At 38.7% G+C, this 26,848-nt stretch overlaps 1 protein-coding gene across 1 annotated transcript in view; it reads left to right on the top strand.

Annotated features, from left to right (window-relative positions):
* pappab (pregnancy-associated plasma protein A, pappalysin 1b) overlaps positions 1-26,848 on the top strand; it is a gene marked incomplete at its 5' end in the record, with an annotated part of 107,818 nt that overhangs the window by 43,701 nt on the left and 37,269 nt on the right. Inside the window, 7 exons of the mRNA XM_084413222.1 lie at positions 4,740-4,868; positions 5,071-5,162; positions 10,216-10,412; positions 14,633-14,740; positions 17,880-18,015; positions 18,140-18,353; positions 19,949-20,117. Of these exons, the coding sequence (XP_084269348.1) occupies positions 4,740-4,868; positions 5,071-5,162; positions 10,216-10,412; positions 14,633-14,740; positions 17,880-18,015; positions 18,140-18,353; positions 19,949-20,117 (1,045 nt within the window). The remainder of the gene's footprint in view (positions 1-4,739; positions 4,869-5,070; positions 5,163-10,215; positions 10,413-14,632; positions 14,741-17,879; positions 18,016-18,139; positions 18,354-19,948; positions 20,118-26,848) is intronic.

Below are 26,848 nucleotides of genomic sequence, written 5' to 3'. Positions count from 1 at the left end.
TGATACACAGCGTATAGTAAGCACCACTTGATGGATCTCTTGGGTTGAGTTGCGGTATGACCAAACAGCTGTGGTTTGGTAAATTATACGATTGAGGTTGTGTTGTTGTTTTATTTAGCCATGTGAACTCTGATTTTGATTTTAAATGACAAATTAGTTCCACTCCTTTGAAGTAATTAAGTTTTTAGATCATCATTCTCCTAAACACTTCCAGCAGCGAGCAGCTGCACAGAGGGCTTAGCATTATGAGTTGCATCTCTTTGATTTCTTTTGAAGGTATACAGCGAATACTATAATATGATTTTTTTTTTCAGCATCTGGGCTGAAAGAGAGGAGTACCTTCAGAAAGACTGGTTTCACTGAGGAGTATGTGTGTGCTCCTCTATAGAGCTCAATTACAAGCACCAGAAAAGACAGACTTGTATATCTCACTCTTCTGCGTAGCTTGTTTCAAAGTCCAGCTGCATTGAAGTGCAGACCACATTGCACAAAAAATCATACCAGTTTTCATTCCATATTTTATATGCTAGATGACATTTCTTTATAGTCTGTGCAAAGTCAGAATGTCAAGGTGATACAACTGCTAAAATTATAAAAATTATGATATAGGTAAAAAGAAGAGCAATTTGGCATATTTTTTGTTTTAAAACTTTTAAAATGCTTTACTTATTAATACTTGAAAAATGGTTGGCAACCAAAGAAATGCCATGTGGTACAACCAACAAACTCATACTGAAATATTCAGGAAAAAAAGCAATAAAAATACATCATAAGAGAGGACCCCTGCAGACCCTCATGACAGTGTCAATGTTTTTTTGTTTTTGTTTTAATATAAGACATTTTTAAGGTAGTTAAGTTTGTAAGATGTTATGTATATAGTTTATATATTTATATATTTATGAATTAATCATTTGTAAAAGGAAAAAAAGAAAACAGAAAAACATTATTTGAAAATGATCAACATGTGTGCTCTCATGTGATACTGTTCATTTTGGTTACACTTTATTTCGATGGTTCACTTTAGACATTCTATTAACTAAAAGTAACTTTGCAGCTACATGTCAACTGACTCTCATTAGAGTATTAGTAGACTGTTAGGTTAGGGTAACAGATGCAAAGTTACTTATAGTTAGTAGAATGTCTAAAGTGGAGCATTGAAATAAAGTGTTTCCTTAATTTTTACTTGATTACTCCACAGGACATTTTTAAAGTCATTAAAATTGAACTTTTCAGTTAAACTTCATTTTAAGGTGTCTTTGTTTTGCTGAAATCGTTCATTTAAGTAGTGAGTAATATTAAAGTCCCTGTAAAGTCAAAATTAAGTATGTGTTCTGAGTTTGTCATACCACCGAAAAATGTGTTATTAGCCACCCAGCCCAATTTCAATGATTAAAAAAGCCGCCAAGTAAATAAAATAAGCTATCAAAATCTCGAAAAAATGAGCAGTAGTCTCAGCTCTCAAACGCTGGGGGCGTGTCCGCTGGCTGCGCTGAAACCACGCCCACTCGCGGGAAATATGACTCGCGCACAGCTCGTGCATGTCGGCGCGACGGGAGGATGAAGGCCGAAGCGGACAGCGGGAGATAGTCGGTTCGGCCCCATTCACCAGTAACAGCGGATTATCAGTGAATTCCAGTTGTCTCCAACGAAAGTAAACTATCCTGATCTCTACAGAGGCGGGTGTGGTGGTGATCATCAGCTCTCCATCAAGGTAACGTTAGCTCTTCACAAGATAAATCCACCTCTTCTTGATATGATCATTTTTCGGAAATTTAAATAAGGACACCGATCTGTTTTCTAAGTGATTTCATCCAGGGAATACGCATTTACATGACGAAGGCATAGCCAGAGCCGTGGGCATAGTAGCTAGCAAACTGTAGGCTGTCTGATAGTAACTCGCGATTGAGCGATAGGCTTAGTGACTCCGTGCATCATCAAGTAGGGGCCCAATCAAGCTCAGGGGGTCGCAGTGCGTCATCAATCCCCCGTTTTAGCCCCGCCCAAAAAATCCGGCTCACAGCAAGGGTGAAAAACTGTTTAACGGTCTAACTCCACAATTTAGTACTTCACAGTTCTCAGTCTTTGTAACATGTTTTAGCAATACATTTCTAGCACTTATAATGTGTTTAGAATTTTTTTGTAGAATTGCCTTTACAGGGACTTTAAGTAACTGCATGTACTGTATAGGGTTAGGATTTTTGTTTGATTTGGTTTATGCATAATTTATTGTCATTAATAAAGAACAATGACACTGTAAAATAAAGTGTTACCAACTTTTCATGAGAATAGTATAAACATGTTTCAAAACCAAAATGAAACTTTCATGAATACAAAGAGTACATTTGTAAGATCTCAAACATTTGTTTTAAAAATAAGTAAAAAACGCGTCTCGAGACTTTGCAGGTTTTTTGTTGTTGTTGTTGTTGTTTTTCATTCAACTGCTTATGACTGAATGTGTTCTGTGTGAATGGCCCTTTATATGTCATTAACCCATATGAAAAAAAAAAAAAACTCTGGATAGATGAAAACCTATGAGGTTAGAAACTAACCCATTATGATTTCTGGAAGTGAAACTGGTCATATTTATACCCAGAGGTTTGAGCTGCTTTAGTGTCTGGTTACTGTCTTGTTTAACTGCCAGTGTGCTTCCTGAACATTGTCAGTGTTGCACGCTCCCACCCTATTGACTTAAGAGTGAAAGGCTCGTAGCTACAGTGTTTTCCCACACTACTGTGGGGTATCCCGCATGGGAATAGCGATGATGTCATGAGCTACCACAAATTCCAGCACAGAGGCTTGAAAAATGTTGTTATCGTCCTTAAACACGACAACAGGAAGGTGCTGTGACAGATTGCAACATCTGAATTGTTTCTCTTGTGACTATAAAATTTCATTTGAACGCTGATTTCATTTCCAGCATTTCATGTACTGTCTCTTTGATATAAAACAAGTTTATTTTTAAGAATGATCTCCTCTGTGTTTTAAGTGATGCACAAAAGCTCCAGTTGCTCAAATAAATGATTATGATTTCACAAACAAACAGCCTCGCCGCAAGTTCGTATTGATGGCTAAATTGATACTTGCTCGATTTAACGGGCAAAATATCCTTTCCTCGTTGTGGAAGCCGAGCCAACGGTCTACCTCAGGAGTCACTGTGGCTGTTAAGGATAGCAGCAGTACTCTTTTAGCTTTGCTCTGCCTCTCCACAACAAACATGTCTTAGAAAAACACAGCCACAAGACCACATTGCGGGCCAAGATCTTCCAGCTCCTGCCTTTGGGGGTTGGCTCAGACTCCGTATGCAGTTCTAGCAAAGTGTCCTCTGGCACTCGACAGTTCTCACACCACTGAGGCTCTCTGACCCATATTTGACTGTTTGGGAAGTCTGCAGCTGGAGGAGCTTGTGGGGTTTTAGAGCCTCATGGTGGAGCTGATTGAGTCGAATATACCTGAACCAGCTGTGAGGCTTTCCGCACACTGCGCAATCCCTCCAAGTTTGTGTTCCTGCAGGCGGGAAGTTAAAGCGGTGTAAAGGATCTGAGAAGCATATGTGCAGACGGAGGTTTTTAGGGTTGATCTGAGTCGCGATTAAAATGTTTTCGTTAACCCGAGCCCCATAAGCGGCTGGGTCGATAGCAGGAAGATTTAAGGACTGGTAATGCAGACGGATGGGCGTATTGTCCGGAGAAAAGTACCTTACCACCAATTGATCATGCGCTCCCTTAACCGCCATTCTCCATTGCTCTATTCTTGGCATTTCATTGTGAGGTGAAGATAAATAAGAGAGGAAAGGCATTTTACTCAATGGCCATTCCATGCATGGCCTAAAACGCAATTGCCCTCGTGCTTTACAGCAGGACAGCAATTGGAGAAATGTAATATGAAGATTGTACAAAGTAACATTTCTCTTTAACAACGCTACATGTGACTAGCACATAGCAGGCACATAAACATACAGTAGACATCTATCGTCACATGACTATACCTGCATCATCGTATTCAAATACCTTCATTATCACAGTCCATCAGCATTTTATAATGTATCCACTTGGGAAAGCTTCTTCAAAACGCTCAGTATTTTCTGGACTAAAATGCCATCTCTGTGTGGACAGAAGGCCAAAATGTAGAGAAAAAGATCCGGATCAGTGTAGATCCCGGCACAGATGATGACTGGAGCTTTACTTTGCGCTGTTTCAGCTGAGTCTTGCGCTCTGAGTCTTGTACCTGAAGGGTTGTATTACAGTCATGACGAGTGCCGAGTACAGCACGCTTTGTACTCTACATAGGGTCACATTACAACAGCCATCCTTTCTTAGCATCTAATTGTTGGTGCTTGAGGATGAAAGGAGAAAGGATTTTGCACAAAATCCCTTAAATTAAATGGACTGTGTGCTTATTGCCTTATAATGGCAAACACTAGAACTGTCCCATAAACACTCATTCAAAAGCAATGTTCCATCTCTCAGCTGTAAATATTTAAACTTTGTTAATATCTTAACAAACATAGGTCAAGGTAAGCAGATTGCTATTAAAGGTTTGATAAAGTCATTTAGTATTTATTACATTATAAATGTTTTACTGTCTTTTTTTTATTTTATTTTTTTATCAATTTAATGTGTCCTCAACTAGCTGAATAAACATTTTATTCAACTACATTTTTAGGAATGCAGGCTTTCATAAACCACCCCATAATTTGCAAGTTTAAAAACATATTAATAGCTCTTGTTTATGTGTTCCAGGGACTTAAAGTCTGATGAAACGTACACCTACCATGTGCTGACAGTATCTAGAAGAGCAGAGAGTGAACCATCTCCACCTCTCTCTCACCAGCTGGGCTCACCCTACTGTGGAGATGGACTCATCCAAAAGTCAGTTCACTCTCTTTACTCTCACAGCATATGCAGTGAACTTGAATGCAGTGCTTACACACTTTTTTTTTACTTTTTTTCTCAAGTCTATGGAGTAACATATACATAAATATATTTGAAACAAAAAACTAGCTGCAATATAGCAGTGATGTTAATTGTGTGATGTAACTCTTTAAATGACTTAAATGTGTTTGCCTTTCAGATATCTTGGAGAGCAATGTGATGACATGAACTTCGCTAATGGAGATGGCTGCTCAAACCAGTGCAAGAAAGAGCCGTTATTCAACTGTGTTGGTATGTGACCGTCAACTATAGGTAGAAATGTTAAAGGAATAGTCCATAAACTGTCTTTTTTAGCCTCTTGTCAGTCCAACTGACTAAAAATATATGTAATTTTTTTTATTTCTGGGGAAAACAAAGACGCACAGCTCTTTTCTATTAAGTGAAGTTCATAGACGTTCAGGTTTCAGTATGTATCTCAAACAAAGCTATGTTATGGCTTCAGAACACTTTTAGTTTTTCCCCCCTTGTTTTGGGAACTTGACAGACGTGGTCAGACAGTTCTATAACTGTCATTGTATCGAAAAGAGCTGCATAACAATTCTTCAAAATACCTCATTTTGTATACGGCAAACAAAAAAAACAAAAAAGCATATGGGTTAGAATGACATAAGGCTGAGTAAATAATGACAGAATTTTCATTTTTGGGGTGAAATATTATTTTAATGCTTATTTATCACTATTTCAACAAGAAAGTACAATAAAGTAGATGTATAATAAAGTATATAAAGCGTAGCATCAGTTTGATTGATGTTTGCTCCAGCAGCATTTAGCTGTATTGCTCATTACTTCTCAGTGCTCTATTGATGTCAGCTCTACCCGGGTGTCCTGCCATCAATCTCATGGCTTTAGCCTGTCATCAGTGTCACATAGTGTCCTACACTGACAATGTGTGAAAGACCAAGAAGTTCTGTCGTACTATCTCTTTATAGCACAAAACTTGTTAGCTGGTTGTGATGTTAATGGAGTGCTTTAAGTTGTGAGCTAATCAGTTCTGTCAAAACAATTGGCCGCATAATTGGACCCTCTTACAGACATTTAAGTCCCCTCACAAAAGACTTTACTCTTTGCTGTAGAGCTCTAAGATCTGCCTAACGAGCACTAGCGGACCTTTGTGGCACTTCCTGTTAGCAGTAATGCAACAATCCCCTTTTCTTCTAAACGTGTGGACAGAAAACTGGAGTGGAGTAAAAAAAGACAGAGAGAAGAAAAGAGACGGCAAAGAAGGACAGATAAGAAGGGCTTTTGAAGTTCGCTGTTGAATGTAGCTAACATTCATCTAGCTGAAGTCTTGTCTGACCTCTAGGACACCTCTAGAAGTCTGAGGTTGCACTACTACCCGACAGTGCTTAATTGGCAGTTCCGGCGTTTTTTTTGTATGTAGGTTCAATGAGTTCGCATCTTTGGCTGCCTTAAAGAAACAGTTGACACAAAATGAAAATTTGTTATTTACATCAAAAATGCAAAAAAAAAAAAAAAAGAAAGAAATTGTTGTAGTTGTAATGTTTCAATTAATAATTGTATCCTGTTTACAAACATTGTCTGAATGATTTGTTTATAAATCAGACTGATCCGGTTCTTGAAGTCATCTCGCAACAGTTAACAGCTCAAAGGATTAGAAAATATTCTGTGAATAACGACTTTTCAGTCTGTTTTAGTCTGTTCGTCACATCACATCCGTTTTCTATCACATGGCTTCAGAAAACTTGAAATAAAGCTCATGAGTCACACCCCTCTCCCCACCCCACTCCCGTCTGTCTTCTAAAAGCAATTTAATCAATTATTGCTTTGATGCAAATCGATGTGAAATCGAACATCGGATGCATGAATCTGTGCACTCTGATTGTGGAGATAGATGAATTATTTTATTTTTTTTTACGTTACTCCAGTCGTTGCGCGGCTTTGTCCTGGAGCGCGTATTGTTTTCAGTGAAACACGTGATCAGCGAAAAACGTAGCCTCGCTTTCTTTCCAGTCACTCAAATGCTTCACTTTGCGTGTCGGATTGTTTGAACCCAGACCACTACTGGGTTTATGGAAGTTCAAGTCCATTTACAAAACATTTTTATAAGCCTATATTACATCATCAGTAACAGTAAACAGTATAAAAACCATAAAATAATTAGAGCACAGTTTACTTGCCTCAGACAACTCTGTTGGTAAATTGTATTATTATAATTATCATTGCTGTTACATTTAATTTATTGCCACACTTTAATATGTGAATTATATTATCAGAAAACTTAACATGTAGCATTGTCAGGCTTTTATTTGTGCTTAATGGATAAAACAGCGGAGTTGCGCTCTTGGGTTTATGGCTGCTATAAATTTGACCTGCCACAAGATGGCACTGTTTTCGACACTCTTGAAGCTTCGAATCTTTTCCCGAAACAATCAGAGAAACGCTTCAAAGATTTAAGAGGCTTAATTTTTCCATTTTAGGCCTTTTTGTAAATGTTTCAATCAAGATTAGTTGTTTTCGAGGGTGTTTACTCATTTTGAGCCTGGTTTTAAACATTAATTATCTGTAATGTCATTTTTCGTGTATGGAAAAAGCGCCAATGAAACCAAACTAAACTAGCCCATCAGATTTATTTCCACCCATCGCCCACCCATGCACGCGCATTGCACACATTTGATTTTACAACACACAAATGCACACCTTAATTTATCCTCATTCTCTCTTGCTTTCGCAATGTCATGAGTATACACATATAGATTAATAATCAATTTAAAAAGAACGTAAAAAATAAAAACGCCATTAGTTACTGCCCTCTCATGGTACGCACAGACATACTGCTGCAGGTGCCACTGGGTCCAGGTTTATATTGGTTAGAGCTGTTATCGTGCTGGTCAAGCATAACTGTGCTGTTCTCAAGCTAAACTGAGCTGGCAAAATCCCATGCTGGTCCCAGTATGCAAAACAAATCTTCTGCTGGTGACCAGCAATGCTGCATTTTTAGTAGGGCATGGATACATTTTATGACACTTTGAAGCTTGAAATCTTCAGTCTATGAAATGTGTATTGTCTTTATTGTCGAGTTTCACTCACTTTTTCTAAAATGAGCAAAACCAAATACAATTAATGATTTAATGACCCCTCTCGCATACTCTCTAAATAGGTACTTATTTTAAATAAGTAATTACTTTGCAACTGCTACAAAAGTACAGTCTATGTAGTATAAATGTGTGTAGTATTATGAATGTAATTCAAACATACTAAATTCTCCATGTTGTCACTGTCATGTGAACTACCAGTTGCTTCACTGCCATTCACAAATCGTCTCCCGTGGCCTCATGGGATAGTAAAGTGCCCATCGTATGAACACTTCACAATCTTGGCCGTTAGTAGTAGGTCAACCAGTGCATTATTAAAAAAAAAACCTTTTGCTTTCCATTGAAAAAAAAAAGAAATGTAGCTATACATGTTTGGAACGGCATGAGGGTGAGTCAATGAAGAATTTTTGGTTTTGGCTGAACTATCACTTTAAATAATAGCCACTGACTTTCAGCACATTCTACTTGCTTTTCTACATCTTTGTGTGGAAAGTTGGAGCTCTCTATGTCACTTTCAACAACGTCTCAATTTTTGGTTGGTTGCTTTGTCCAAAATAGCAGAACGCTTGACAGAAATAAAATGTCTTATCTCAGCTTCTCAGCTAATGCGACTCGCATTTATGTTGAACGAACCCCAAGACAAACCTCTGATCAAGCATAAGGGCAAAGATCTATGGTTGCGTCAGCCTTACGCTTATATTTTCCAGCATTGTTTTAAACGTGTCACGCGAACCGTACGCAGTAACACATTGTTATTACAGTTCTTTTTTAGTACAGGAAGTGATGTGACAAGGTGCAGCATGGATCTTACTGCCCTTTATACATAGTAGCTTCCTTTGAATGATGTACTGTGGCTGCTGTGCGCCTGAGGATGCCTATAACTTTACATAGTCTGTCCTTGTTAATATTCTTTGGAGCCTGCTGGGGAAAGAGTGTTTGATTTGATAAGTGAACATCTTGCAAACATGTTTCCTGACTGCTGTTAGCATTGATTGACACCTAGTAGCTGTTGATTACAAGGATGCCTGGACTGAACAGGTGACAGAACGGTGCAGTTAAAAGCATGTTCCCTTAGTGTCAGCTATACTCGTTCAAATTTTGCTGACACCTCTGGGCCTGGGCGAAGGCAGGGATGGGACATATCATGGGACATATCATAGCACAAAACAAAGAACAAACAACACAAAACAATATTTTGAAAGGGTAGACCTCTTATTAAAAAGACCTTCACCTGATAATGGCAGTGGGATTTTAATTGAGTGGATCAGTTTGCTGGAAATGTGTCTCGGCTGCTGATACATGAAGTACAGTCATAAAAGATAATCAATCTGTCATCATGAATGATGATTTATGGCTGTCCTTGTTTGAAAGCCAGTAAAAAATAGAGCATTTATTAACACTGTGAAGTAATGCCAAGTAAAACAATGAGTGCTCTAAACAATCTTTATGACAATCTAAAAAGAATGTCCTTTAATTAAATCAGCTGTTTTTTAATCCTAAGAGGAAAAATGTTTTACTCCTGTTATATTATCACCTCTTTAAAGTTGTTATTATTATTAGTATTATTATTGCAATAATTAATTATTATCAAAATTATTTATTTATTTGCATATTATTTAGATTGCTGAAGTGTAATTTATTTAGCATTCCCTTTCAAATATTCAAATTAGCTTGAAGGTTGTTACTTTTTATGACAACATATAGGCTACAGTATGTGAGATCATTTTAAAACTGCACTTTTAACATCAACATTTTAAACTGTTAAACTAGTTATTACTTACCCACACAAGTATTTATTTAACAACATTTTTAAATTATTTATTTGCATATTATTTCAGAACCTTTTTTTGCTAAATACAATCATCCCTTAAACCAAGGAACATAACAATGAAAAATAACTAGTGACTGGTACCAAATTACAGTGTTTCAAAAAACAAAAAACAGCTAGGCTATTTCAAATTAAGGTTGTTGTTTTTTATTAAGTAAAACTGTAGATAATTGTTTTGAGGCAGATGAGTAGAGGGTTTTAGGTGGTCTGAAAATGTTGTTTCACAAGTCGTCCGCCACCTGAAAATGTCTGAGAACCACTGGGTTAAGGTTAAGGCTGAGGATGGGATTAACTGCTATACCAACTATAACAGTCTGCTGATCTAAGCATTTGAAATGGGATTTTTATGCAGTGGTTCAGTATTGCTCTCATACCTGTTCGTCTCTGCCTCTCTCCTCTGAAGATGAGCCCAGCTTGTGTTACTTCTACGACGGTGACGGTGTGTGTGAGGACTTTGAGCGGGAGGCGAGTGTAAGGGACTGTGGTCTCTATACCCCAAGTGGCTTCCTGGATCAATGGGCCACTGAGGTGCAGGTGTCCAATGAGGAGAAGATGCACTGTCCAGCAGAGGTGGCTGTTGGATATCCTGCAGTGACGAAGGTGAGACCACATACTTACTGTGTATGCTTAAAGATACACTGGCCTGGTTTCATAGACAGCGTTTAGATTAAACCAGGGTTAGGCCTGGACATTTAAATACATTTAAGTAGCTTGTATAAACATGCGTTATATATAAACAATACTGGTGTGCATCTTGAGACAAAACAATGGCACTGACATATTTTAAGATGTCAGTGCAAGTTGCTTGCCCGGGACTAGGCTTAAGCCACGTCTGTGAAACCGGGGGATGAACTTTTACAAGCATACCTTCACATGTGCACATACTTTACACCCTGTAGGATGTGTTGAAGACCCAATAAAATGTTGATGGCATCAACATTTTTTCTTGTATTATGTATAGTATATAGTATGTATATTTTATATACTGTAGTTTTTCTTAACATTTTTAATTGACTTATTTTTTATAATTTTAACTGACTTTTTTTTTTTGAGTAAATTTTTTTGCTATTTTGTTTTGTTCTGTTTAAATATTACTATTTGTTTTGATATTTGTTTTAGTACAGCTTTAGTTTAATTATTTCAAATTTGTATTATCTAGTAAAAAAAAATCTCATTTTTAAATCTAATATTATTATTTTTATTTTTTTTCTAGTTGTATTTCATTTAACAAGAAACTTATTATCGTTAACTAAAACAAAAAATATATATATATATTTTTTTTTATTAAATTCAATACAACTAAATATTATGCATCATTTTCCAATAAACAAATGAAGAATGAGAATGTCCCTCCAACTAAAATCACCTGTAATTGACTAGCAAGAAGCAAATCATTATGCATGGCTGCAATGAAACTGAAGGATAATGGCTATTTAAAAAAAAAAAAAAATCCCATTCAAACTTCCTGTTTTAATAGGAAAACACATAAACACAGGAAAGGAAACCACTTTCTAAGTCATTTTATGGGGTCTTTCAAGGAAATGGTGCCTTATTGAAATGAGCAGTTATTATTTATGAACACAAGTGAACAGAAAAATCTCAGATCTAAAATATTGTGTTTATATTGACGATGAAGTCAGATTGAAATGTGCAGTTTTTCACAATAAATGGCTGAGAAGCACATTCTGTTAAGGAGAGATTTGAGATATTGCTCTAACCCTTCACACATGGAAGTAGTAAAGAATTGGCTCTTTCTGAAGGACGTCTAAACAACTGTGTTGTTTTACTCCCTGAATATTTCAACATGATACATTTGTAATTTTACAGTTTTATTGGCCACTTCTCCTCCTCCTCTCCCCCCTCTCGTGATGTTTGTGGAGCGCGAGTCTCCTGCGCCCGAAATCGTGCAAGCTCCTGAATTAATCATGTCACAAAACTATTCCTATCACGCTGTGCGCAACCTAAGGATTTATGGCACTGAGAAATGCCCATTTTTCACAGTTGAGCTTGAACCTCATTGTTGCTTGAAAATACGTATTGTGGCTCATAATGGGAAATGGTGGCACACAGGTTGCAATGACTTTGAATAGTTAGTTTTGCCAATAAACCTTTGTGTTGCGTTTGTACTTTCACTTCATGGTCTTGCAAGTTTTTTTAAATTAATGTAAATCCGTTCGAGTTGGAAACAGACTTGCAGCTTTAAGTGAATCAGTTGGTGATCAATGTTAGCACCGAATCAGAATGACTAATTGCTTCTCCACTTGTTGTGTGGCACAGCAGCCAACAGAGTTTTAGTACGAACTCGTCGGACTGCGTACTTGAATCAATGGAAGGGTGGTGGTGGAATGGGGAACAGTGTCACTGAGGTTACTGTGGAGTGCTGAGAGAGATAGATAAAGAGAGAGAGAGAGAGAGAGAGAGAGGAATCTCAGGAGACTGGAAGAGCGAATTGAGGAGTGCAGAAACGAGTATCCTCTCATTCTCTTTTTTGCACCTCATTTTTCCCTTTAAAAGTCTCTTTTAAGCATTACATCAGAATTCTCTAGTTTTGCAGCTAATTTTGTAACGGTTTCATTCAAATTTTATAAGGCATTTAGAGATGAAAAAGATTTTATGAATCCCCCTGCTCCAGTCAGCTCTCTCCCCGCAGAGCTGTCTTAGAGTATTGAATGAAGTGAATTGCCGGTCTCTCAATCTAATTCATGTAATATTACATCACCTCTAGATCTGTGAACTGTACGATGATTCCACTTTGAGAGACAAATTCATTTCTGTCTAGAAAGATTATGTCCATACGAAATGTAAGAACGGCTGGTGGAATGTTTTAAATTGTTTAAAAAATGAAACGATGACACTAACAATGAATGACCTGTATTAATATTGTTTTCCTACCCTGCAAAAATCTGCAAAAGTATCTTCACTTATTTTCAGCAAAAAAAAAATCTATATTTACAATTTACTTGAAAATCACAAACAATCTTCAAATATATCTCTAGTTTTGAGTTTATGCTTAAAACAAGAAAAAAAAAGGTTGTTATGGGGAAAGAAAAATTATTTCTCATTTAATGAAGCAAATCAGACAAATTAATTACAGAAAATAAAAAATGTCTGCCCCCGCATGCTGTTGCACATACACAAACATCGAACACATAATTAGTGGCATTCACTCTGTGAGGAAACGTGCGGCTCACCAGTGTCACCTAGCGTTGCAACACTGTCACCCCACAGTTGGGTTCAAGGGGTTCAGTGAGGTTCTCTGTCACATTATTCTACAGTGAAATGAAATACACTCGACATAATTCACTGTGAAACAGGGGCGAAAAGTTTAGAAGACTTCAACTAGGAATTAGCTGTTCAGTTAAAATGCCACTAGAAAGGCATTTAGATTTAGAAAATGAGCTAAAAAAAAAAAAAAAAAACAGGCTTTTACATGAAAAATTTACATAATATAAATCAGGACATAAAAAAAAAAAAAAAAAAATTGAGTCACTAAACAAAACGTTACATAGAAGAGTACCTGGTGTTTATTTCTTAAGTTTCTTTTTTTGCTCTGTCTTGAAATATATATATTTTTTAAAGTCGTGTTGAGCTTTTTTGTTGATATAATGTTGCCCTTAATGTCAAAAAACTGTTACCGGCAGTGTACAGAACTTTCATTTGGATCCAACATGGCCCTCCCTGTAAGCTTGTATGATTGGTGAACTTCAAAAATGTTCATGTGGGTAATTCTGAAACTCAACAGTTACTAGAGTTCTGGCCAGTTCTAATCCTACTGCGGTGTGCTCACAGTTCTCAGAAAAGAGAGTAGTAGGTCAGTTCACCCTGTTCACCTGGATTTCACTGGCTTTCAGACTGATCTGGAGTGGCACTTTAACCTGGCCACTTGTGGGACTAATTGTAAACTTCCAGATGGTCTAAATGACCTTTTCATAGAAGCAGTAGCATATAATTGTATTTCTGTCATGACAACTCTCAGGAGATTGGTATCGTAATAGAGATTGGCATGGTAATGGATATGGCAATGTTAATGTATTTGGTCTTGGCGGAATAGATCTGCTACACTGCTGCTGCTGCTGCTGCTGCTGCTGCAGAGCAAGTACCGAGGCTTGCTACTGCCAAACACATTCACAGACATTGCTGTGAGCATGTAAGACATGCTACTGCTGCTGCACATGTAACATACATGATTTAACACCCGTAGCAGATCTATACAGGTGGAGCTGGGGGAAGGTGGAGGGTTTCTGAAAGTGCGCTGCAGACTGCTAACTGCAACACTACCGGTATTTGTTTGAATGTTGAGCCACAGCTCACTGGTCACTGATACAACAAAAACCAATCAGCTGCGCTATGTAGATAATGATGTGATCACTACCAAATGAGTTAGATCTATCAGCCTGCGCCATCTAGAGTTTCATGCCTGAACTAGGTAATTGTTTGATCAAAAAACTGGTAAAAGCAAAAATATTCTGAAATACAATTTAATACAAAAAATACCGTAAAACAAAAATTTTATGAAATACAATTTTCTATTTTAATATATTGTGGTGGCAAAGCTGAATCAGCCAGAAATAATTTTAACATGCTGATTTGCTGCTGAACTAATATTTCTTATTATTATCCATGTTGAAAACAGTGTGTGCTGCTAATATTTTTGTGGAAACTGTTATACATTTTTACAGGATTCCTCTTGGAAACATACAATTAGGACGCACATCACTTGTCCTTAGTTATTTGCCAAATGTAAAATATTCAACAATTTAAATGCCGCATTCAATAAGAAAGATAAAAACAGTAAAAATCTCTTGTCTTTGTTCACTCAGAGCTGTCAGTCGAAGGTGTTTGACCTGTCACATGGTGTGTCTCAGTATGCTTGGTTTCCTTGTCAGCAGTCTCAGCAGCACAGCTGGACTTCACAATATTGGCTAAAGGTAAGAGATAGCTAATTGTGGTGTAATTCTGTTTTTGATTTCAGATGAAAAGATTTATGTAATATCGCATCAAGTGCATAAACCAGTATAATTATGTGACTTTCCTTTATTTCACCAAGTAGTACATATTCCTGAAACAACATTCTTATAGACCAATCAGATTTTAAGGTTAGAGTTTGAAACTAATACAACATTATTATCAATCTACAGGTTTCCAATAGGAATAATGGAAAACTTCTATTTCATTTGCAAGAAATTGCTCTTTATAAGCACAATAAAAAAATATATATATAAAAAAAAAAGATTTTTAACAAATATTTATACTGTAATCACAAATGACTGGGAGGAGTCATGAGGAATTCATTTCTCGCCAAATATAAGAGTAGTTAATGGTAAGGACTAAAGGCAGTTCTCTTTCAAGGGAATTCGTGTTGTGTCTGAAGTTAAGGCGCTAGGGGAACGTAATCAGTCCAATGGCATGGCGGGACGTCATCCCATAGCGTGTGACGTCATGACCAGGAAGCTATAAAGCACACCCGAAACCAAACAATATCAGCTTCTGTGCCTTCAGCAAGCTCTCTGTGTTCATAATTGCATGTCTATTTGTTTTTGTTTGTCCTATAGTAATCGACATAATCGATTACGTCGACACGTCATTGCAACCCTACAGAGGACCACTTTTCTGGGAGTGGTATGGGACTTGACGATGATGTTGGCACGACTGTCAGCTGCTCGTATCGAATCGATCCTTTTAGCCATAAACGATAAAGCTAAGCAACTTAATCACAGACTGTTAGGTTTGATGTCAGCTCCGTCAAACGTGATACCTTTTGGGCTGCTGTACAGACCTTTGCAGTGGTGGCTCAAGACCACCATGAGGGGTTAACACATTTCGCATGATCAAGGTTACATGCAAGGGCCTGCATACCTTGGTGATGTGGAAGAAGCCTTGAGGATCGCCATCTCTCATGGCACATAAATTGCCTGGAGATGATGGCTGTTTTTCTGTCTTTGAAACATTTCCTTCCAGACCTCAGGGGTAATCATGTGCTTATCTGGACAGACAACACATCGGTGATCACCTACGTCTGTGGTCATGCCCCCTTTGCAAATTGGTGCACCATGTCCTATTGTGGTCCTAGGGCAAGCTGCTCTCACTAAGGGGAGTGTACATTCCTGGGTGCCTGAATCAGGGACCAGACATCCTGTCGAGGAAGGGGTTTTGGAGGGAGTTTGGCCAGGCGGACGTGGATCTGTTTGTGTCTCAAGAAGCAACCCACTGTCCGATCTGGTTCTCCCTCATGCATCCAGCCCTACTAGGCCAATGTGGCCCGACGTGGCCAAGGCTGCATCTGTACACCTTTTCTCTGATCGCTCTGCTCCCGGGAGTTCTAGGGAAGGTCTCCCTATACATTTAATAGTACCATTCTGGGTGGCCTGAGTATGGTTTTTAGACCTGATGTCTCTTCTCAAACTGTGGGTTTGCCATTTAACTTTAGAGCTCCCTACACAAGGAAACTGTACACCTTGAAGTGGAGAGTTCTCATTCCATGGTGTGAAAATCGTCAGTTGGACCCAGTTAACTATTGGATTGGTTAGGTTGGTTATCAACCTGGATTGGTTCCTCAGGGCTATCCCCCTTCAGTCTAAAGGTCTATGTGGTGGCCGTAGTTGTTTACCATGCCCCTATGGCTGGGGAGTCATTGGGGAGAAACCCATTAGTGTTACTTTTCCTTCATGGTCCTTTGAGACTGGGGCCTGCAAGCCACACGAGGGCTCTGACTTGGGATCTGGCCATTGTTGTGGAAGGCCTGTCGACGGCTTCCTTTGAGCCCATTAAAGCCGTTGCAGAGAAATTTTTAACCTCAAAAAACATTTTCTTCTGGCTATTACGTCTCTAAAGAGTGTAGGAGACCTTCAGGCCCTGTTGGTTGCCCGTTCGTGTTTGGAGTTTGCACCTGGCATGGTGAAAGCTTTTCTACACTCTAGACCAGGGTACGTGCCTAAGTTCCCTACTAATGTTGCACAATCTATAGTGTTGCAGGCCTTTTGCCCTCCTTCCTTTCAGACGTCAGACCAGGAGAAGCAAAACTCGTTATGCCCAGGCAGGGCATTGGATGTTTGCATCCACAGAGCTGCCCTGTAGCGAAAGTCTGATCAATTGTTTGTGTGCTTCGAGTTACCTAGACTAGGCTCCCAGCAAAGGATGTGCAATTGGATAGTCAAGGCTATTTCTTTTGCATATGAGGCATGTGGACAGCCTTCACCTAGCTGCCAGAGCTCATTCAAACTAAAGTATGGCAGCTTCCAAAGCCTTGTTGTCAGGGGTATCTCTACAAGAAGTTTGTGATGTGGCCGACTGGTCCTTTCCACACACATTATGAGGTTCTACGACCTCGACTTGGACTCCACACCGGGGTCTTGGGTGCTCATGTCCTAGGTTGTGCTTGCCAGGATTCACACTAGACAGGCACTTTTCAGTACTGTGGAGTAGGTATTAACATTCCCATAGTGTCTTATCTTCCAAAGCAGTGTGAGTTCCCTTGAAAAGGAGCATCTCAGGTTACAACTGTAACCATGGTTCCCTGAAAAGGATTCGAGACACTGCATCGCCCTGCCATACTTCATGCATGCCTGGGATCGACTTGCGTCGGCCAATCAGATGCTGACATTGTTTGGTCCGGATGCGCATTATAGATTCCTGGTCATAGCGTGTAACACCCGACACAACATCTTGTTCCCTTACAGTTACAGTTGTTACCTGAGACGTTTTGTCATCTGCTGCTTTAAATGCTTGAGCTCTTTAAAGCAGGATGGATTCTGATTGTCCATCAATGTTTTTATTGTTCACCAGCTGGGAAAAATCATTCTAAAAGTGATTCCAACGATATTGTTCCTCTATGATGTTATCATTATAGTTGTGGTGTGAACTCTGCTATTCTTTTATATTTCGAATTATTTTTAGAACTGCATCTTCATTGTTATCGTTCTTGTGAACTGACTAGAGTTAAGAATAGGCTTATGACCGTTTAATCAATAAAATATGTTGATCTAGGAGCAAATGCTACTTGGTGAAGTCACAATCACCAATAAAGCAATAGAAATTATTGTCAGTGAGCATATTTTCATCTCTCAAAAGGCCTATTACGCCCATCCTATGGTGGCTGCTGCTGTCATTATCCATCTGGCCGCTGATGGAACAGCTGATATCGACCAGAGACAACACAACATTACTGTTCAGCTGGTGGACACTAAGGAGCAAATCCACCCTCTTGGTCAGTCTCACCCCATCTCAATAAAATGTTAACACTCTTTTTACTCCAAGCTGTGTGTTTCTAGAAAGCAAAAGTGGAAGGTGAATTTTGTTTTGTATATTGTGAAATGGCTGGATGGTTGTAGGGGACTGGAGGCTGAGCTGCCGGAACAATCCAATGGTGATTCCTGTGAGTCACGACCTAAGCGTTGCTTTCTACCGGACAAAAGCGATTATAGTGAGCTTCGGCTCTCCTCTGGTGGCCATCTCAGGTGTTGGGCTGCGCTCCTTTCAATATTTTGACCCCATCACTATCAGCGGCTGCCAGAGCAATGAAATCTATAACCCCATGGGCCAAAGGTGAGTAGATAATCTACCATTGCTCCCTCTCATGTCAGTGTTGAGAGTAAATGATTTGCCAGACCTCAGCATATCTAACTAGTGCTGAGATCAGATATTACAATATTATATGTCTAATGCAATTAGACACTTTTTTTTTTTTAATCCTCTATTACACAATGTGTGGTAATAAATCAATTTTATTCACTTTGCAAGCACATGATGAAAAGATGAAAGATGGCAATAAAATTATTAATAATGAAGGGATGACTTTGAACAATAAAAAGCTTTTTCTTGGTCACGCTACATCCTGACAGTCATCAGCAAAGCTTTTTGTTTTTCAACCATTAAAAATATGATTCACATTTGTTAGTGAGCAAACTTTATTTAATAGTGATATAAATTATTTGTTTGCTATGCGAGATTGCAAAGTGTGTTTTCTTGTTAAATAATTAATTTGTGCAACAGTGGAAGTAAATGTTGCAGTTATGATTGAGTTTTTTTTTATTGTTTCTTTTTTTTTAATCTATATTATTTTATCAGTTGTAATCACAGTTAAATTGTGTACCTATTTAACATTTAAGTACAATTTAAAAACAAAAAAGCCAATTTTCTGTCATGTAATAGTTAGTAAAGCTTTCTTTGATTAATTTGATGAATTAATTTCCATTTTTGCACAGTTTTGCTTTCATAAAGGTGTGGTCACATTGGCGATTGGCACATGTTCTGGGGTCAACAGTATACACACAGTAGTCATTTTCAAACTAAGGCTGCATCCGAAATCGCATACTTCCCCACTATATAGTAGGCAGAAAACAGCATGTGAAAAAAGAAGTATGTCCGAATTCACAGTACTCATAAAAGAGTAGGCAAAAAGTACCCGGATTACCTACTTCTTCCCGAGAGATTCATAAGTGTGCATACGATGGACAGTTTACCCATAAGGCCACGGGAGAGGATTTATGAATGGCAGTGAAGCAACGTAACTGACGAACATGGCGAATGTAGTACCTCCAGATTACATTCATGCTACACAAATTCATACTATATAGAACATACTTCTTTAGCAGTTGTGAAGTAATTGCTTATTTAAAATAAGTATTTACTCAAGAGAGTATGCGATTTTGGAAGCAGTCCTGTGACACAGTTTCTAGTTTGTTCCTTTGATTGTTGTATTGTCTCATAATAATTATCTCATTAGTTCCCTTTGTTTGACCAATGCATATATACACCGAGTTCTACCTTAGTCTCTGTCCGTCTTCATTTACAAATGAGTTTTGTTGTGTTTCTCCATATGTACCTTGTATACAGTATATTATTAAAGCCTGTTCCAGTGTATTCTCCTTCATCATGCGATTCATTAATACAACCAGCCTGTGACGCCAAGCAGCTTTCTGTTTGTCACGTGACCAGCTTGTACACATTTTTTTTAATTGACAGGATTTCCCCACGAAAATTTGCAGAATAATGGTAAATGTGGCCGCACCTTAATAGAAGCAATAGAGGGTTAAAGTAAAATATATAATTGGTGTAAAAGGACATTTTACCCAGTAGAACTGATATGGTCATTTAACTTCATATCATCATAATACATGGTAATTTCTGTAATCCCTCAGTTGCGTTCATTACTCGTGTGATGCCATTGAATGTCAGAAGCCGATGGTCAGTAATGCAGAGATGAAGTGTAACAGTCCTGGATACTTCAATGGAGCTCGCTGCACCATCACCTGCAACCGAGGATATACGCTGAAAATACACAGAGATGATGATATCATCAAAACACAGGTAATACAGTTTCGTTAATTCCTTTTTGTATATTTGTGGATGTTACAGTACACTGTGTGTGTAAGTGTGTGTTCACTCTGTGTTTTTCCTGCAATAAAATGTCTTACATTTTTTGAAGAGTATTTTGACCAGGTTTCACAGAGAAGCACACAACACAAACATACACAGCCACAGTTGCACACACACAGCGGTTTATATTAATTTAAACAATAATCATTGACTCATGCCCTGACCACATACAGAGAAAGTAGCAGTAAAGATTTATGACTCACGTAGGGTTTGCTAACCAAACTGTGAGACGGTAAGTGAATGGTCACAATAGCTGGCGCTCAGGCCAGTGGGCTCTATGTTATTGGCTTGATGTTGTTTTTATGTCTTTCTCTCTGCCTGGAACTGCTGGATGTGTTCCCCATGTGGCTCAAATAAAAAAAGAAGCTGTAGATTTTTCATAAACATTACTCTCACTATCAGTGAGTTTATCTTGCTTTTGGAAATTTTCTAACAAATTTGATTCTTCTGTTTGGTTCTTTGTAATATTACATTTACAAATAATTGTGACATTTACATATTTAAAAATAATATATATATATATATATATATATATTAGAAATAGTAGACATAAAAAATCTAAATATATTTACTAGTATATAATCACTTTTGATCAATGCAATGTGTTATTTTTGAATAAACACATTTGTCTATTAAATACAATTTTAATGACCCTAAACATTTGAACACTTGTGTATTGTAATACCAGTCAGAAAATCCTTGTTAAACACAAAACTCTCCGCTCATATATTAGTCAAAGTGTTAGTCATTGAGTTGCGGGCAATCAGTTTAACCAATTCAGTTTGAATTCACCCACTGAATTCAGCCAGCTGAGTACTGGTACAGGATTGAGATAAATCACAAAAAAAAGGTATAGGCTATTTTGCCAGACCAGATGCAGTACAACAGTTTACTAGTTAACTATTTTTGTCTTCTGATGTCATAAAAATGTCTAGCAAATCATTGGTGTCCATTCACAAGTCTCATAAGGCTCTGCCTTGTTTCTTGCGTACCTGTTCATGAGGGTCTGCTTGTCTTGCGTGTGTGTGCCTTGCACATCTGTTAATTGAGCTTGCGTTTTCTGGTTCACCGCTGTTTGAACGTGTGAAGAAAGTGTCAGAGTGTAGTCGGTCAGGATGCAATTTGTTCAAGTCTATTTGACATCAAACAGTGGAGCACCATGCTCAACCGCCACCACACTCCCTGAGGACTGTGTTTAAGGCACAGCTACGGATCAGTGGCACTGCAGATCTGCCGGCTCAGTACGTCCTTGCTAAGCAACGGGCAGCGATTTCTGCAACCCGCTGACCCCGGTCCTCCAAACAAAAGGCCAGTGGTGGCAATGGCAATCCTTTACCCCACTCCACCTGGCCAAGTTTTTCGCACTGTACTAACTCCACAAGCCCCCAGCCATCCTTCACCCCACCCATTCACAAAGAACGTTTTGGGCCATTTGCAGCTCAAGCAACTCTGTTCTGTTTTCCAGCGCTTGTTCTCTTGTGATATTGACAGAAGGAGAACAAGGGGAAGAAAGAAAAGGGAAAATACTAACGTAAAAAAAAGACGAGAAAGTGCTGTGTGTTCTTTGTAAGCACTTGGGCTCTACTGTATGTTGGGTGGGTTTCTGCCAGCAGCCGCAGTCGACTGAGAAGCTTGGCCTGTGAGTTATTACGCATTTGGAAGGAAAGGCAGCAGGCAGTTTTTCTCTGCTTTTGGGAGGGCTCAGCTTATTTAACAGCGGTGCACATTGGGGTCCAGGGCTGGGGGCTTCAGGGGCCATTGGGGAAATGTCTAGTCCGGTTATGTAAGGTAAGAGGGGATAGTTTCCATAAAGATGGCCATGGCTGTTACAGGAACTGTAGTAGTGCTACATTTACAACACTACACTATAAAAGAAAAAGAAAAACAGAGTTCTGAAACAACATTGCACTCCTTTCTCCATCACTTATCTATTTAAAATGCACCCATAATCCCACCCCATATATATTTTTAAAATATTTCTATTTAGCTTTCATTTATTTTTATTTCAGTTTTAGTAATTTTAGTACTTAAAAAAATGTTTCAGTTAGTTGCCAAAACAACATTTCCCATTTTCAATTACGTTTTTTAAGTTTCCTTTCTAAGTGGAACTTCCACGCTATGGGGAACGCCCTCAGCTTGACCAGTGTCAAGCATTTGACAAGTTGCAGAAGCATTTAATAATTATTATTTTATAGGTTATAAGTCTTTGATTCATAAAGTACCTGGTTTAAATGATTTAGTTACACCTATACATTTTAATGCTCCTATTTTGAATTTTAGAGAACTGACTAATTCTAAAGTACATATGATTATTTCATTTCTTAATAATTCAAGAGCAAAGGATGTATATGGGATGGATACAATGTTTTTTAAAACCTATAAAGAAGCATTCATTCCTCCCTTTTAATTTTTTTTTAATTGGTCTATAAATTGAGTGTTTCCAAGTGCTTGGAAAACTGCAATAATTACACCAGTGTTCAAATCAGGTGATCACATGGCTATTAGCAATTATAGACCAATTAGTATCCTACCAGCAGTATCTAAAATTGTATTTGAGTTAAAATGCACATGAACATCAGCACAACTTGTAATTATGAGTTTTGGTAACTTTGGATTTTCTTATGAGTTTCCCAGTTAAAGGATACTCCACTTTAAAGCAGAACTTGGTAACTTTTTTAACTTAATAAAACTGTCTAGAAATCATTTGGATGGTTAAACAACCTGTTCTGGTGATATTGGTGACTTTCCCCACTCCCCCCAGCGTTCCCAGGCGGAAAACCAACCTTGCAACTTGGGGACTACCGTCCCGGCAAGATAGAAATTGGAAGTCTCGTGAGAAACGAGAACGAGCGCGAAACACAAATTGCTTTACGGCAATTCGACATAAACACACGCATGTATGATGTATTACCAGATTACGCACCTCGGTAGACATAGCTCCACACGATACAGTTGGCTTGCTCCGATCAAAACAAACGCACATGAGCAGCGGTAGAGAGGGGGAGGAGGCCGCCGCAAGTGAGTTTTTTATGACCGTGTTGTGAAATATACGCCCACCACAGCTGTGGGGGGAGCTCGTGGGGAAAACATGCGACAACAAAAGGAAAAATCAGGGAAGAAGTGACTAGAGTTCGCTAGAGTTGCCGAGTTCTGCTTTAAAATGAAAATTCTGTCATCATATACTCACCCTCATGTTGTTTCAATCCTTTATGAATTTCTTTCCTCTGCTGAACAGAAAGGAAGATATTTAGAAGAATATCAGTAACCAGACAGTGTCTGGTCTCATTGACTTCCATAGTATATTTTTTTCCTACTATGGAAGTCAATGAGACCAGAAACTGTCTGGTTACTGACATTCTTCTAAATATCTTCCTTTCTGTTCAGCAGAAGAAAGAAATTCATACAGGTTTGAAACAACATGAGGGTGAGTATATGATGACAGAATTTTCATTTTAAAGTGGAGTATCCCTTTAAGTGTGACGGTGAGAAAACATGTTAGAGGCAATGGATGCAGAGTCTACCCTAGTGGGAAAAAAACCTATGCCAAAATGTATTTAAAATAGGCCTACATTTATTTCATACTAAGTATACTACAAACCCATTAAAGGCACACTGTGCAAGATCTGTACCTTAATATAACAGCTTCGAAATCATTTTGATGGTAAACAAACTCGTAGGGCGAATCATCCCGATAGCAAAGCGGGGGGGGGGACGCCGCTGGCAAAACCAGCAATGCAAGTTTGAGAGGTGGCACCCTGACAAATCTCGCGAGAATCAAGACTTGCTTTACGGCATGACGTCACATACATCAACAATATATGAAGCAGCCTCTATGGAAGACACTAGCACACATTTCAGACGTGAATCATGGCAGAGTTGCCGAAGAAAATGAAGAAAGCGCGGTCGGAAGAGTGCAGAGACGGCTCTGCATGAGTGGTATTTACGTCAGTAACGTTAAATACAAGTACTCCACAGCGACTCTAGGGGTCGCTGTTTGAGAAAAACGGAAACCGCATAGTGTGCCTTTAATATATATACTGACATATTGCTTGAGACTTATATAAATATTAAAATTAAACTTGATTCGGAGTTCTTCTTTATTGCACAATGTATATTTCTTAATATTAAGCCTATGTGTTTAATATCACTATTAGTAAGGATAGTATGATCATTGTATAATTTAAATGCAAGATATTTAAAGTGTTCCTAAACTATAACTAATCTACTAGAGCCACTACTAGAGTGGATTGTTTAATACCATATAGAAGAAGTGCTTTTGGGCAGTCAGACTTTTCTTATAGAGTTGCACATAACTGGAATACTATACCTATAGAATTAAGAAATTCTACATCTTTTACTTCTTTTTCTGCATTGATAAAACGTGGTTACTGGATAATCAATAATTTCCTCATAATCTGGATTAGTATCTTGTTTATGTCTTATATTTAAAGTCATTTTGTATTTAAGCTCTGATTATGCTTATGTTTGCTGGAATGTGTTTTTACATGATTTTTTTTAATGTTTTATGGACTTGTGGATTTTTCTTTACCATCAACCTGCCAGGGACTACAGATGAAAATTAGCCTGGTATAGTTTTGAACACGTGGATCTAAGTCGCTACCTTACACCAGAGGACTCACACAAGCTTTGTGTTATCTGTCTCTACCCGAAGCACGCACATGCAGCTTTTGAGGGAGCTGGATGTGCCCACTGTGACAAGTTCACGGTAAAAAAGGGTTGCAATTTGAGCTGGCTGAGGAATTCGGGGAAGTAGTGAATATTTACCAATCTCGTTAGGCAAGTTCAAGCGATCTTCTTGATTTAGAAGCTCGCTCAGTGGGTTCTTCTGATCATGCAGAAAGCATGTTGCTGGCGTCAGACCTTCATACTGAGGTAGAAAAGTCTTGGAAGAAACCATACTTGGCTCGTACCTTTCCTTTCCAGGGTTGAGTTAGCCATCTTCACTTAAGGCTCCAGCCTTGCCCTCAAAGCTGTGCCAAACCACCGCGTGGCTTGTATGGAAGACATTTGTGGCAGCAGGCCAGGCTGGTGGTGCTCTGTAGAAGCTTCCTCTTCAGAGGCCTTAGGTGATGTTAGCTTGGGCACACCTTTACATGCCCTGCTTTCAATATGCCTTCCACAGTCAGTGTAGCATATGGCCCTACCTTTAGAGTAAGAGCAAGATAAATGAGACTAAGGCACCTTACTCCTTGAATCTTATTTATCTCTCCTCCCTATTAATTTTTTGGTCTGGAAGGAAGAGTATCTCTCTTGGGAAATGCTCTACTCACATTTAGTTGCCAAATGAGCGTGAGTAAGGTTCTGAAAAGGCTTTGAAGAGTCCTAACTCCCCTGTAGTTCCTGTAGGGTTAAGCCTGGGTCAAGATCTATTTACTGGTGTGCTTCTGCCTGATTGTATCTCCCTCTTTACTTATTAAAAAATGGGAATGCAGTCTTCACCTTGGTTCATGGTTGTTAGCCGAAGTGAATTGGGCAAACGATTTGAGGCCCTGTGCTTATTCACCCTCCTTTCCCACGGAAGAGTAAGGAGTAGGCTTCCCCTTGTATCAGCAGCAATTGGAAGGATGTTGCCTGGTGGCTAATTGATAAGGCTTTGGCTCCTTGTAGACTCCCTTCCTTGTCTGTTCTTGAAACACCCCTTAGATTGTAGTTGGATGAACGGAACCATATTGATGAACTCATAGTATTCAGGTTTCTTTTTTTTTTATTTCTTTTTTTTTATTATAAGAACTTAAGTAGGCATATGTTGGACCTAGATAGAGGTTATTTACTGATGTCAGCATTGAGCTATTCTCCCCCAGTCATTTTGGGGTCTTAAAGTAAAATATAAGCTCCCCTGTGGTCCCCTCTGGGTTTTGTGATAGAGTGGTGATAGAGTTGTAGGCATACTATTAAATGCTGTACCGTTGTTTCCCTTAGGCTTCCCCTTGTAGGGCAGCAGTTGTAAGGTTGTAGTCTGTAGGCTAGTTAGGAGCCTCCCTTTCTTACCCCTTAGGGTAGAGCAGGAAGAATGGATCTAGGAAGGGTAACTCGCATGACTTCATTTATCTCCCTCTCCATTAGTTGTAGCTTTAAGAAGGGAATTCGCTTCCCTTTGGGAGGGTGTTCTTTAGGTATATTGCCTTTACTATAGGCAGGGTATGAGCTGCTCTCCCCCAGTTATCTGGGGTCTTTATCGTTATCAGGGACTACAGGTGGAAATTAGCAATTGTTGCTATAACCTGGCCCAAGACATATTCTCTTGATTAACAAGTTTAATGTTTATTTGTGCATTGTCCCTGTTTCAAATAAAACAATTTCCATTTCCATTTAAGCAGGGCATGGCTCCCCCTGCGGCCTCCTTGGGGTATTGAGCCTGGGTATTAAGAATAGTGAGGATACAATGTTGTATTGCTCTCATTTTTCTCCTTCCTTAAATTGTAGTAAGGATTGGCTCCCCCTTGGTAGAGCAGCATTAAAAAAAAAAGTTAAAAACTGTTACTGAAGTTTGAAAGCCTCTTAGAATCATGCTCGCTGTCATTGCGCTGCTCTGGCGATATACTAGAGCAGGATAAACAGAATTTTTATTAATCCAGTTCCATCTGTTCCTCCACAACAATGGTTGGGTCCTGAGGTAGGACTTTAAGCCCAAAGTGTACGTC

Source organism: Rutilus rutilus, assembly GCF_951802725.1.
Source record: "Rutilus rutilus genome assembly, chromosome: 7".
Lineage (NCBI taxonomy): Eukaryota > Metazoa > Chordata > Actinopteri > Cypriniformes > Leuciscidae > Rutilus > Rutilus rutilus.
Note: the sequence above shows the minus strand (reverse complement) of the source record. Positions and strands in the feature narration are given on the sequence as shown.